We start from the raw sequence: 13,832 nt of genomic DNA, 5'->3' as shown, positions 1-13,832 counted from the left end.
CTGAGCTGTATATAAACATTTAAATTGCACATGAGGCTAACTATTGAGCTACTGAATTGCTTTCCTGAGATAAAGGTAGCATTTTGTGACATTGTTTACAAGCTGATTTCTTTCTGTGTTTGAAACACTGATTGGGGATTACATTAGATGTGATATTTCAGTAAGTGTTTCTTTTAATATAACTTCTAATGTTAATTCATGTTTATTCTGTGCTATAACCAGTGTTGGGGAAAGTTACTTTTAAAAGTAATGCATTACAATATTGCGTTACTCCCTAAAAAAGTAACTAATTACATTACTTAGTTACTTTTTATGGAAAGTAATGTTATGTTACTTTTGCGTTACTTTCACGTTACTTTTTATATATGAGCAGGGCTTGATTGTTTTTAATACAAGAAGTTCTATTTATAGCAAATGTAAAAGCCCTTTCACACCAAAAAGTGTAATGAATAAACTTCAGGCTGAAGGAAAAGTAAATTCACGTCTGTACAGTAGAACACAGGAGAAGAAGGTTCAACACTCTTCAGCAATAAAAAAAAAAACAATGAAGCACAATTGTTAGTTTATCTAAAGTCATTTTTGCTTATTAGTATGGCTGAACTGGATCATCAAAGGTCAGCAGCAAAGACATTGGTTAATAAAATGGGATTAGATACATTCGTGTTGTTTAACATATTTAATTATTGCAGGTTTGCGTCATATTCTGAGTTGCATTTCACTGTTTTAATTCATTTTGATGAATACTAAATCAGTTTTTTTGCGAATGGGATGAATTAATGCACACATCACATTTAGTCTAGAACTACAGTAACATCATGTTCACACAGCACACTGTCAGTCAATAAATGGGAAAAAAGTAACTGGCGTTACTTTTTTGAAAAAGTAACTCAGATATTTTCTTGTAAAATAAAAAGTAATGCGTTACTTTACTAGTTACTTGAAAAAAGTAATATTATTACGTAACTCGCGTTACTTGTAATGTGTTACCCCCAACACTGGCTATAACTAGTAATAAATAGGAAGATGATCGGTTTATGTGCTGCTTGAACAGACGGCTACAGCGTTGTGTTGTGCCGCATTAAAGAGCATCAAAGCGCATTTGTTTGGTTAAATTTTGTTATAAAATTGACAAAATTTGAAAAAACAGACTTTGTTTCATATCAAAAGTAACAAAGCACAAAGATTATTCTAATTACAGGATGGTAGGTGTGCTACAAATAACGTTTATTGAGGTTTACTCATCAACAGAAACCAGCATAGATTAAAAGATCTGGTTCATCAAAACAAAGATTTATGAAAAACTAGAAATTAATATAGTCAACTCAGCCTTAGCTCTTTACCTGTTGTAACTTATCCAAGTTGGAAACAGACACTAACATTGTCCAAACGCATGATTGGCGAAGCACTAATTAAACGATAGCTTCTTTTAATAATTTTGGCCAAACTCGTTTTCAGCCTAAATCAAAATTACACAAAAAGTTATATTTTTGTAGTAACTGTGACTGGAATGGTGTTATATAACTGGAATAAAGTTATTATCCCATTGCAGTTACTATTAATTATGTATGCTTACCCACTGCATCAGAGAGGCCGTAGACATGCTGACCATATGCATCCGTCTTGTCCCAGATAAAGGTGTAGGCAAGGTTGGGTGAGGCATGGAACCACTTCTGAAAGAGGTGCCCCTCTACGGCAACCATCAGATGGACTTTGACCAGGCTGAGAGGCACCACGGCTTGAGTCATGGTGATCTTGAGCAAAGAGCGGTAACCTGGGGTCCGTGAACTCAGGTGACAGAGCTTCAGATTAGTGCCAGGAATCTCTAGCTGCTCATGCAGAACCTGGCGGAGAGATGGAAGAATGATTTTCACGTCATAGGAAAAGGGTATTTTCAAACAAGAATAGGACATGATTAGGAAGGTCAGGGGGTAGAAGAAAGACTAAAAAGATGAAAGGAAGGGAAAATGCAAAAAAAAAAAAAAGAGTATAATTAGAGTGAAAATGGTTGATTAGGGATGACCTCTGAGTTTCGTCAGGTTAACAACCTGTCAACTAATTTAATGACCAAAGAGAAAGTGGTGAAGGAACACGAATAAAGTGAAAAAAAGCTATATTTGGGACATTGAAGTGAGCAAAATTGAAAGGTAAAGTGTAACTGAAGGATCCCATCAGTGCAAAACGCATTAATCTGCTAATTAAAGTAATGAATGTTTCAAGGAAGCAAGGATTTCATAATACCTGTGTCTCTGGAATGATGGACCTCTCTCCTGGCCTAGAACTGAAGAAAGAAGAAAGGGGTGAGGCCACCACCACAGGATCAGGCCTCGCAAAGCCGCTGAGGTCACAGCTCGGGATGGTGTTCTCCTCTGTCTTTAACATCAGAGTGTCCATGGCATAGAAAATGTTCCACGGGAGCCACACTGTGCGCTCTTGACTCAAAAATGGAGCCCGTTCGAATCGAAGGGTGAGAGAGGCTCCACCATTGGCAATGAGGTCAAATCTAATGACACAGAGCGAGAGGAAGGGGCAAATGAAAACAGAGTGCAACAAAAAAAAACAAATATGTACTTGTGTTATTCTCAGTTATTGATAGCTCCATTACATTCTGAATGCTTTTACCATTAAAAATGCCATTTCTCTGGGAGGTATAATTCATTGTTTTGATAGATTGCAGTCATTTCAATGGAAAGACTAAGTTTACTCGGCCCTAAATGAATCTAATAAAGATTTGTTCAGTTAGCATGTAGCTCTCTAAATCACTAGAAGCTTATGTAAACAAGTAAGTCACAAAATAAGGCTTGGCGGCAGAAATAATCAGTGTTTCAGAGGGGAAAGGGTTGTTTGTTGCTTGGATGATCGGCTTGGATGTGTAGGTACCAGGGTTGGCCAAAACTCAGAACTGAAGAATTGGCTTCCTTTGAATTCATGAGTGTGACTTTGAATTTAAATGGCCACAAGACTCCATCCATCCATTAAACCATTTTTACAACATTTAAACAAAGCTGTCAAGCCAGCATTCAAACTTTGTCTTATAAACTGCTTTTCCAGTTAAAAATTACACTTACATTCAAATTTAAATTGCATTTCTGCATCCAGTTTGCTACCTCACTTCTCAGTTGAAGTGCAATTTAAAAAGCAATTTAAATTCTTTGCGTACAACCCTGGTTGGTACAAGTACTACGGTAAACTTACGTTCCATCCTGGCGTGTGAGGGTGTAGCCATACTGTGGGTACTTGACAAACGACACATTAACTCCCACCAGCGGGGTTCCATCTGTTGTCACCACCTGACCTCTGATCAGTGATGCTAGACTGGAGAACACAGAACAAACAAGAAGACATCAGCTGCTCGATAACCGATAAATCCAAAGCGATACCATCAATCCAACAACTGCTGTCAAAAAAATCCCATACATTTCCCATTAGCCAACACATCTGTCAGTTATTCCAAGAAATACAGTAGAAAGAGACAGGAAGATGTTGTAGCACCACTGACAACAATCGATACAGTTCCTCAAAAATAGCTCTGGGGTTACGAAATAGCACAGAACTGACAATAACTATCCTAGCACTCAATTTTCTCTCAACAGATATAGCATAAATTGTGTGCACTTCAGTGGATATTTCATTTTTCTTCTACCGTACAATGCAAGAGACATGACATTCACCAAGTTGTTGTGTGCAGTAAAGCAAGCTACCTTGCGTTAAATGGATTGTCTGCAGGGATTATATGTGTGCTGTCCCGGCCCACTAGCATCTTAACACGGTCGTAGAAGGAACGGACTTTTTGCTCAGGGTGCTGGCCTTGCTGGATGACCTGTAAGGGATCCCTGGACCCTCTACAAAGCGGACTGTTCTGGCAGGGACTTTGGATACAGCAGTCTGGATCCATACAGTCAGTCAGACCATCTAGAAGAAAGAAAACAGCGGTGTGATGAGTAATGTCATATCACAATGGTGCACAATCAATCAGAGCTGCCTAAGGCTGCTAAAGATTTCTCTCTTCATCTCGTTCTCTGTTCAAAAAAAGGGAACATTCTTCATCTGTTGAACAAGAGGCCATTTCATCAAAGTGTTCTTGTAGGTTTTGAACACAAAGATGTTGGATTTGAATTTTGTCTCTGTTCCAGGATTCATTTACCAAAGAGTTCGAAAAGCACTTTCTTCTTTCTCTCACCTTTAGGCTTTGAATTAAATTACTTACTACAGAACATCTGACTTGCTTTTTATAATCTGTCATTTCGGATGAAAGCCAACAGTCCAGCTCTAGTTATTTTCTGAGAAAAGGTTAGCTTATTCCTATGAAATTTACACATTCAAGATTGCGAACAGAGGTATAGATACATACAAAAAGTTGCCACATCTGGTTAGTGTACTAAACAGTCACTCTCACACCATTAGAGCATGAAATACATTTAAACTGCAGTGTGTCATTTGTTCAATGTTAAAAAACTATGCCAGCTTAATTTACTATAAGTAAGCCATTAAGAAGAATTACACTGTGGTTTTTTCAAACTTTGTCTGACATACACAACAACTTTTTGTTCACTTAATGGTGTGTGGTTAGATTTTGACTACCTGTTTGTAGGGACAATGGCAAACGGGGAGAATATCTGTGGATTCTAATTGTCATTATTTTTTACATAATTCCGTTTGGAATTACATAAAAATACTCGCAGCAGCTGTTCCTGAAATTACAGAAATTACACACAGCAGCTGTTCCTGTGCACATGTGGCTGTTCCAATCACGTACAATCTTTGTCACAAAGTTCCCACAGAGTTAACAAAAGATCTCTCACCTCCTTCATTGTCTTTGTTGTCTGCACATGAAGTCTCCATGGCGACATTGCAGCCGGTGCCCCTCCATCCAGTCTTGCATTCGCAGTGCCAGCTGTTTTGACCCAGCAGACACTGTCCATTTCCATTACATCGGTTTGGACAGCCATCTGCAATGGACAGAAAGAGAAGGAAGATGGATTTAGAGAGGCTGATATCCATCACGCCAGTCATCAGAGCACTGATATATCAATAATTGTGACCAAAAGTTTGAAAACAAGCTAGAAATAGTTTAGAGTTCAAAGTTAAACTGAACTAAATCGAATTGAATGGAACCAAAAAGAACAGAAATAAACCGAATTGCAATTGAATATTTACTTAATATATTTGTGAAATATTTATTTTGTGATTAAAAAAATAATAATTTGGCTTTTGGTGTCGCTTTCAGGTTATGTGGGTGTATATATATATATATATATATATATATATATATACATTTTCAGACAATCATTTTTTTGTTTAGCTGCTTATTTGCCTAACTTTTTAATTTATTCTTAAAATTAAAAGATAAGAAAAAACCTGTTTGCATCTGTTTAATGCAATTTTATACAAATAGCTCTAAAACAGGTGTCTAGGTTTTCAAACTTTTGGCTGTGACACTACAGGCAGACATGCATCAGTGCTCACACACAACCATATCTGCCTCCAATGCACTCAATGCCCATCTGAGGGGATGAAGTATATGAAAAGCATTACTATTCACACCTCAAATCAGTTCAAACTCTGAGAGCAATTAAATTATCTTTGGTAGACTCCACTGATAGTCGCTGTTGGTAGCAAATGAATTTATCAAAACTCATCCATTCAGGAGGGGATATTTGTAAAGAGCACATACACTCTCCGACTGTTCATTTACAGTAGCTGATTTGATTTGTCTGGATAGAGAGCAATGCTCTCATGTAAGAATGTGGTTAAGACAGACTGGAGACTACAGATCACATTACGACGCATCTTTAGTTTGAAGTACGAGCCTCTGTGTGTGTGTGTGTGTGTGTGAGAACCAAAGACTTTCGAATAAGAACATAGTGTGGGGAATATGAAGGTGTAGAAGTATACTTATTTTAAAGGAGACCTATTATATCCCTTTTTACAATATGTAATATAAGTCTCAGGTGTCCCCAGAATGTGTCTGTGATGTTTCAGCTCAAAATACCCATTTATTATATAATTCTGAAAATGTATATTTGGAGCGGAAGCAGAAACACGCTGTTTCTGTGCATGTCTCTTTAAATGCAAATGAGCTGCTGCTCCCCGCCCCCTTTTCCAGAATAGGGCTGTGCCTTTACAGCTCGTACATCAGATACTCTGCTAAAAAAAAACATCTGTTTGGTTTTGATTATCATGTCTATCGCACTGAAATCATGCGTTTTAAACCATATTAGTTTAAACATCTGATATACGGTTTTCTGAGCACATACATCCGAAGCACGCGCACAGAAAGCGGCTGTCACAGGCATGTGAGTACTAAACTAAGTGCTTCCATGTCTTATTGTGCTTAAACTGTCAAATACACACAAGTTCATGATAAAAACAAACATTACAAAAACAGTTGGTTATGTCTGTGAAGGTAAACAGCTGGGAAAAAAATTACATGTTTATATTAGATCTGTGTGGCAGCAGCGTAATATACAGTAAATAAATCTACTGTTCTCTTGTCTCCTCTGAGGCTGGGACTCTAAATAGTGTTCTGTGTTCTTTTGTGCAGCCAAAGACAGAACAGCTAGCATGCTTCGATTGAACTTTTGCCATGGAGTTTACATTTACATTTAGTCATTTTGCAGATGCTTTTATCCAAAGCGACTTACAATTGGGGAATACATAAAGCGATTCATCTTGAAGAGGCAATCCGACAAACGAAGTGCCTGTAATACCAAGTCTCAGGCATTGTTTAAATAATTACAAGCTAGCAAGGGAAGGAATAAATAAAGAGAAAGAGTTTTTTTTTTTTTAAGTGTAGGGTGAAGTCAAGTAGTGTCGAAAGAGATGAGTTTTCAGCTGTTGCTTGAAGATTGACAGGGATCCAGCACTCCGAATAGGGGTGGGAAGATCATTCCACCAGCCACTTGTGAGTTGTCACTTGTGAAAACACAATGGTGGCGCCATGGGTGGAAACTTGCAAATTAAGAGGCGGTAATATTATAAGAAGATCCCCTTTCTATATCATGGGGGAAGCAAAATCTGAGTGGCTCGTTTTTTCCCAAGCTTGCAGAGAAAGGCTTTCCAAAAAAATGCACTGGGTTGTTCTTTTTCACGTTTTCTGGGTTGGTAGATGCACTGGGGACCCGATTATTGCGCTTAAACAAAGAAAATGTCACCTTTCCCACGTTTTCAAGAAAGAGAAAAAGGTGCTTTGATAAATATATCAAGTATTTAGAGTGAAGTGCGGCGTGTGGGGGTGTTTAATGTATGCAGTTAGGGGATAAACAGTCTTCCTAAAAGACAAAATGCGGAAAACAATCTTGTCACAACAGTTTTGAGAAGAACGTGGATTGATGTGAATGTTTTAAGGAAACTCTCTCTGGGAGAGGCAAAGACTGAGATGAACAAACACAAAGAGAAATGAAAAGGCTAAGCACTATTCTCCTTTAGCCACACCAGTCCATAATTAAGCACCCTAGAGATGTGACCTGACATTTCCGAGTCATCAGGAGTTTCGTGTAAATAAAACATGCAGTCTAAAAATCTCAGCACTGCCGTGGGCATCGTCTCTTAACTCGCTGTAAAACGAAAACCATGCTGCGACCTCACACTGTGTCATCAGAAACCATCGTTGGTGCCCCGGAGTTCAATCTCTAACAGTTAACACTTCTGTTAGTGTGTCACAGCCTCCGCTTATGGTTACCCTGGAAACACAGCCTTTTGGAAGGAGCCGGTTTCCTTTATCGCAAGGCTATATAGTATTATTGGCAGCTGACCCGGCACAGGTGACACTTCAGATGATTTGTGATGAGTGAAATGAAATGGCCTCGACCAGAGGAGTGTGAAAACCCAGCATGCACTGGGACGCATTCAGCCATTGTGACTCAAATCAAATGTTGCTTTAATTAATGTAATTTTCAGTGTCTGGGGTCCTTGAGATGCCACATTAACAGCCTGCTATGCATCGATTGTCACGCAATATTGAGCTGAGAGGAAAGTCACTTAGCAATGATTGCCTTTTAAATGGAGCTGCCATTTTAAGCAGCCAAATACTTATGAAACACCAGGACAGCAAAATCTATGCTGACCATTGATCGTCCTCATTGGGCAGCACTGAGCAGGGCCCTTCTTTCATGCCAAAGGCCAGTCGATTCTCAGAACGCTAACTAGAATAAAGTGGGATTTCACAAACTATTAAGCCACCTGGCTAAAGTAATGCGGGTTGACTCTATTGTAATCTACTTAAAAAGGAGCTGAGATTGCCTGGAGTTATGGGTCAGCGCACACGGTATGAGAGAGGTACGCAAAGGTGAGGTGGGGAAAGAAGCACGCTGCATAGCAACAGTCAGCGGTTGATGGATGGAGAGATGGATAGAAAGAGACAGATGGATTGGTGGAAAGGGGAAAAACGGCAAAAAAAAGAACAGCAAGATTGCAGGACTGCATGAATTGCAGGCAAAGTAAGAAAGAAAAAGAAAGAAAGAAAGAAAGAAAGAAAGAAATGACTTAACTGTCTTAAAGGATGGGATATTACAGGGGAGAAAGAATGTTTGGAAGAGAAATCCAGTCCTCCACCTAACTATCCCGTCCACTGGCCTGCAGCCCTCTCGCCTTTAAAGGTCATAAAATAAAGGTTAGATTCATAAATCCTCCAAATTCGCCTTAGGAAGAGACAGATAAAGTCCCACAGGGAGTGAGCACCTACTGAATAAAATGCCCTCTGTCTGGGTTTTCCTCACCTATAGAGTTCCATGTACTATTACAAAGTCAAATAACATTCTAAACTTCAGCATGGGAATAGTGAAAGCTGAAAATTTTCACTCAAATGTTTTCTGAACTATAGCAGAGTCTGGGTAATGTCCTGTGCCCATTGAACAAGTTCTCTCAGAGGCCTAGTGTGTTTGGGAAACCTGTTTGGAAACAGTCAAACATTTTTTCTGCAATTTCTGTTTGGTTTGACTAATGGTGCACTCCCTAAAAGGACATTCAGATGTGCAGTTAAAGCTGGGATGGGTTTGTCTTGTATGGTGGGCGTGGTTTCCACTCATGAGCCAATCAAGTAACTATTGTTGCTAGCTCTTGTGCCAGACTTGCTTCCGTCCACTGATGCATGAGCATTCAGGTGATCACTGTGGGTCCCTGCAGTTAAACTCCTCATTATCCTGCTCTCCCTGCAAACACACCGCACTCCCCTTCTCAGGAAAGCACACACACTCCTGCCCCTCCATTAGTATTCATCCTATGAGTTAGAACTCATGCAGGCGCTGAGACAAAGTCATTACCATGCCTCCTGTGGTCCTGCACCCTGTGTGCCGAAATATGTGCATTAAAAACGTTGCTCACTGCTCCTGACCCACACTGCACCAATGGCTCATGAAATTTCACATTTATCTTAGGATCCACTCCCTCCCGATCCCTTTACTTGCAGTAGTGATCTATATTCCTCAGGTAGAGCAAATTCTATGTGATCTTTTTCTCCACTCTGCAGTGTCCTCTGTAATTTAGCTCTTTTGTCTGAAGCAGACTTGATGGAAGTGTAGGACGACTTGCCTCCTGCGTCTCTGTTCTGTGCAAACATAAAGGCAGACTCAAATAGACTGCTAGGAGCTGGTGTGTCTTAGTGAGTGCTGCTCTGCCTCTAGCAGAAACTGCAGTCTACTTAAATGCAAGCATTGCCATTATGCTTAGAGTCATGCAGTTGACCCAGCCTTTAACTCTGCTCCTTTAAAAGTTGGAGGGAATGGGGGTGGTGTACTGTAGTGGTTCCAGCTCAAGTCTATTAACTTGAAGTTCATCGGTTCCAACCATCTCAAGCCGTCACTATTGTGCTCTTGAGCAAGACTCTTAACCTCATGTTGCTCCAGAGAGACTGGTCCTTTAATAAGTATATGGCGCCATTCTATGGCATAATTCCTTCAAAGATGCAGAAATAAATCCTACCTATAAAATGAAAAACTTTTAGGTTAACGGAAGACTCATGAACAAACACTCAAGTATGCAAATGCATTTGCTTAGTCAATGCATTGCAAAAGTGTGGTGCTGTTGTGCATATTTAAGGTTCTTGCATTACTGTGGTGGTAACATGTGAAAATTCTGTCATTAATTACTCACTCTCATGCTGTTCCAAACCCATAAGACCATCGTTCATCTTTGGAACACAAGATATTTTTTGATGAAATTCAAGAGCTTTCTGACCCTGCATAGACATCATTAAAATAGTCCATGTGACATCAGTGGTTCAACCTTAAATTTATGAAGCTACGAGAATACTTTTTGTGTGCAAATAAAACCAAAAATAACTTTATTTAACAATTTCTTCTCTTCTGTCAGTCTCCACCGCCATTCACGATAGTACCACGACACACACGTGTGCATTTCTCTGCTTGTAAACAAGCCACAGCGCATGCTTGTTCTACGTCAGCACGCTGGCTCCTGCGTCAGCAGCATCCTCACACACATTCACAAGCAGCATCATGTGCATTCACGTGAGTGGTACCATTCATAAGAGTCGGAGACAAGGAAGAGATGAATTGCTGAAAAGTATTCTCATAGTTTCATAAAATTAAGGTTGAACCACTGATGTCACATGGACAATTATAATGGTGTCCGTACTATCTTTCTGGGCCTTGAATGTGGTAGTTGTGTTGATGTCTATGCAGGGCCATCTCATGGATTTCATCAAAAAATATCCTAATTTGTGTTCTGAAGATGAACAAAGGTTTGGAACAACATGTGGGTGAGTAATTAATGACAGAATTTTCATTTTAGGGTGAACTATCCCTTTAAGGAAGCGATAGCGTTAACTTGAAATGTCGTTAAACCAAATGTGATTTTTCAGTGAGCTTGTTAGAAACACGTTTCAATATCTAACTGGCTCTGCAAGATTTTTTTTCAAACTGTTTCTCCGCCTTAACTGACATACTGGCAATTACTTGACTCATGAATCTTCATGTCATACTGACATTGCAAGATAACCATCCAATCACCAAGTTAACATTCATGAGCCAAGACTTTGCCAAGGATTCATAAAGCCCCAGAGTAGACACACTGAGATGTACCATGATAATTTGGGCCATCTAGGGGGAGTTGTGCAGGTAAATCTCCTCAAGAGGCACTAGCAACTGACTCTAAAGACTTTAGTCTTCAGGGTCCCTGTTAGCGTGCCTGCCTCCCAATGCTGGCTGCTGCCGGTTTGAGCCCCGCTTGGAGTGGGCTGAGCAGAACCGGTTGCATTGGCATTGAGATTTATTATTATATGTTATGAATCGTGCATTGACTCAATCAACAACTTGAGCAAGACATTTATCCTCAGGTTACTCCAGTGAGACTGTCTCTGTAATAACTTGTGGTAGACATTTAGGATACCTGCTTACTATCTATTAAATTATATGTGTAACATGGCCACTCTAATGTATAGTATTACCCCATAATCTGAAGGATTGAAAAGTCATTGTTCTAAGTGGCTCAGACAGATTGGACACGTTTGTAGCTCAGTTAATGCTGTAGGAAAGGGACATTTAAAAAGCAACAAGGTGCAAAACAGATGATTACAGCTATACTATCATCATCTGACAACAAGAATATAAACACACACGCTGAAGAACACAGACTAGCACTATGAACCTACTCGACATGACATTCTACTCCACAACGGCTACTCTACAAACAGAAGCACACAGTCGTTATGCAGCCAAGCTATCAGAGGCGGGGGGTTGCTCACGACCAGACTAAAGTGCAGCTAGCACTAGTCACAGTACGACGAGGTACAATACCTTCAATACTTCCATCCCAAAAGTCTGCATCAGAGAGGACATTCAGAGGAAACAAAAATGCGTCATAACAAGAAGACAAATGAATACATGTGTTGCATTTGAATCAGTTAGAAACAGAAGAATTCTGAGAAATAAAAATGGAAACTGAAGATGGAAGCCATTTACAAAGCTTTTTTAGCCTACAGAAAGAGTTTGGTGACAATAAGCAGACAGATTTCCTGTTGTGGCGTACAATGGGGAGAAGGATTAAAGGCAAAGCACTTTCAGTCTTTGTCGCTCGTGTCATCTTTGGAGTGACAGACAAACATGCACACACATATCCACAGATGATGAGAGAAAGGAAAACTCTGGCTTTTGAGTCTATTTTTGAGAGAAAGAAGTCAAGACAAAAAGAGGTGTGACTTGTCAAGGTGAAGACGCCTCTACCTTTCATCAGTTGCTGCTACTCCGCAAGGCCTGTTCATTACCCAGCAGCCCACACATCTGCCTCCGCTGTGTGAGGCGTGATCAAACACGACTAAGTCTGTTCTCAGTCCAACCCCAGACAGAGGAACAGTCTAATTCTCCTCAATAACCCCCCCACCACCACCACACACTCTTGCACCTCAGCACCTCATTCATCTCTCCTACACCTACTGACCCCGTGGCTACTGATTTCACCTTGGTCTGTCTTGTGGCCTATTTACAACTTGTATACGCTTATAGGGAAAATGCTTCCAATCTGATTTAAAGTCAAGCTTTTAGTTTGTTATTCTCTACCTTCAAATGCTATAAACATCTCTTTCAGAGATTTGGGTCAAATGATGCACTTGATTTGTACTTGCAGTCATGCAATGCCTGCCACTTGAATGTTTCTGTCGTTTTCACAAGAATGTAGGGAAGGGGTGTTCAATCCTGCTCCTAAAGGGCCATTTTCCTGCGTAGCTTAGCTCCAACACATCTGCTTGGATGTTTCTAGTGACCCCGAGGAGATTGATTAGCTGGATCAGGTGTGCTGGAAGGTGGCCACAAGGTATCCCATTTTTAAATTTTCATAATTTAGATGGGTGCTCATGAGGGTCTCCTTTGTTGCCACTACAGTATGTATCGATGCACACTTTTGTGGACTCTACAGCAGACTGCAATCCCTCTGGATTTATATTACCAAAATGTGGACCACAGGAGTTTTGGGCAGCTTTTGGAGCATGACCTTAATATTAATGGTTTTAGAGTCATGTACTATATATCCCATCCTGATGGATCAGTCAAGAGAAAAATCACTAGCATAAACTTTTCCTGGAGTTCTCCTAAATCCCTGAGCTGCATGCATGTAGGTCATGTTCCCGGATCAACATCCTTTGCTGGTCCTTAAGAAGCCATTGCCCAAACCAGGGGTGTCCAATCCTGCTTCAGGATGGCCACTGTCCTCTAGAGTTTAGCTCCGACCCCAATAAAACACACCTGACCAAGCTAATCAAGGTCTTAGTAGGCATACCACAAACTTCCAGGCAGAGAGTTGGAGCTGAACTCTGGAGGATAGTGGCCCTCCAGGAGCGAATTTGGACACCCCTGGCTCAAACCATTATTTAGGCCAAAAATAAGAGAGCACTGATTTAGACCCTAACCCCAGCTCTAACCCTTTCCCTAAAATCTGACTGGTTGATAATATTGTTGCCCTGGGACCAACAAGGATGATCCAAAAACAGGTCAATCTCACATTAAGCTTCACGCACAGAAAAAAAGAGGGATTCTATATAATGCTCAAAAGATCAGTAGAGGCAGAGCAGATACATTGCTTTGGCGTCTGTTGTAATAGTGAGTATAGGGTGCAGGAAGATCAGTTCCTGGATCAGGGCTGGCATATGCCTACCGATGGTGCAGTGTTCTCCGTTCCAGCCCTGTTCACACTCGCACTTCCCATCCTTACAGGTGCCATGCTTCACACAGAGCGGGTTACACACACGCAGGTCGCACGCCGCACCCGTCCAGCCCTCTTCGCAGCGGCATGAGCCACCCATGCATACACCATGTGTACCGCAGTCGACTGAGCAAACCTCTGTGTGGAGAAAAGGACAGAGCAGTAAAACCACTGTTTACATATCATAC

General features: G+C 40.5%; 1 protein-coding gene across 8 annotated transcripts in view; it reads right to left on the bottom strand.

The window, feature by feature from the left end:
• The window catches only part of tenm2a (teneurin transmembrane protein 2a), a 646,939-nt gene that overhangs the window by 15,403 nt on the left and 617,704 nt on the right, over positions 1-13,832 (bottom strand). For all 8 annotated transcript variants that reach the window (XM_058798657.1, XM_058798659.1, XM_058798660.1 and 5 more), the window contains 6 exons: positions 13,597-13,782; positions 4,800-4,946; positions 3,699-3,909; positions 3,193-3,312; positions 2,239-2,500; positions 1,574-1,841 (listed from right to left, as the gene is read on the bottom strand). In XM_058798657.1, coding sequence (XP_058654640.1) covers positions 1,574-1,841; positions 2,239-2,500; positions 3,193-3,312; positions 3,699-3,909; positions 4,800-4,946; positions 13,597-13,782 — 1,194 coding nt within the window. The remainder of the gene's footprint in view (positions 1-1,573; positions 1,842-2,238; positions 2,501-3,192; positions 3,313-3,698; positions 3,910-4,799; positions 4,947-13,596; positions 13,783-13,832) is intronic.

The sequence above is a fragment of the Onychostoma macrolepis genome, chromosome 14 (assembly GCF_012432095.1).
Source record: "Onychostoma macrolepis isolate SWU-2019 chromosome 14, ASM1243209v1, whole genome shotgun sequence".
In the NCBI taxonomy this organism is placed as follows: Eukaryota; Metazoa; Chordata; class Actinopteri; order Cypriniformes; family Cyprinidae; genus Onychostoma; species Onychostoma macrolepis.
Note: the sequence above shows the minus strand (reverse complement) of the source record. Positions and strands in the feature narration are given on the sequence as shown.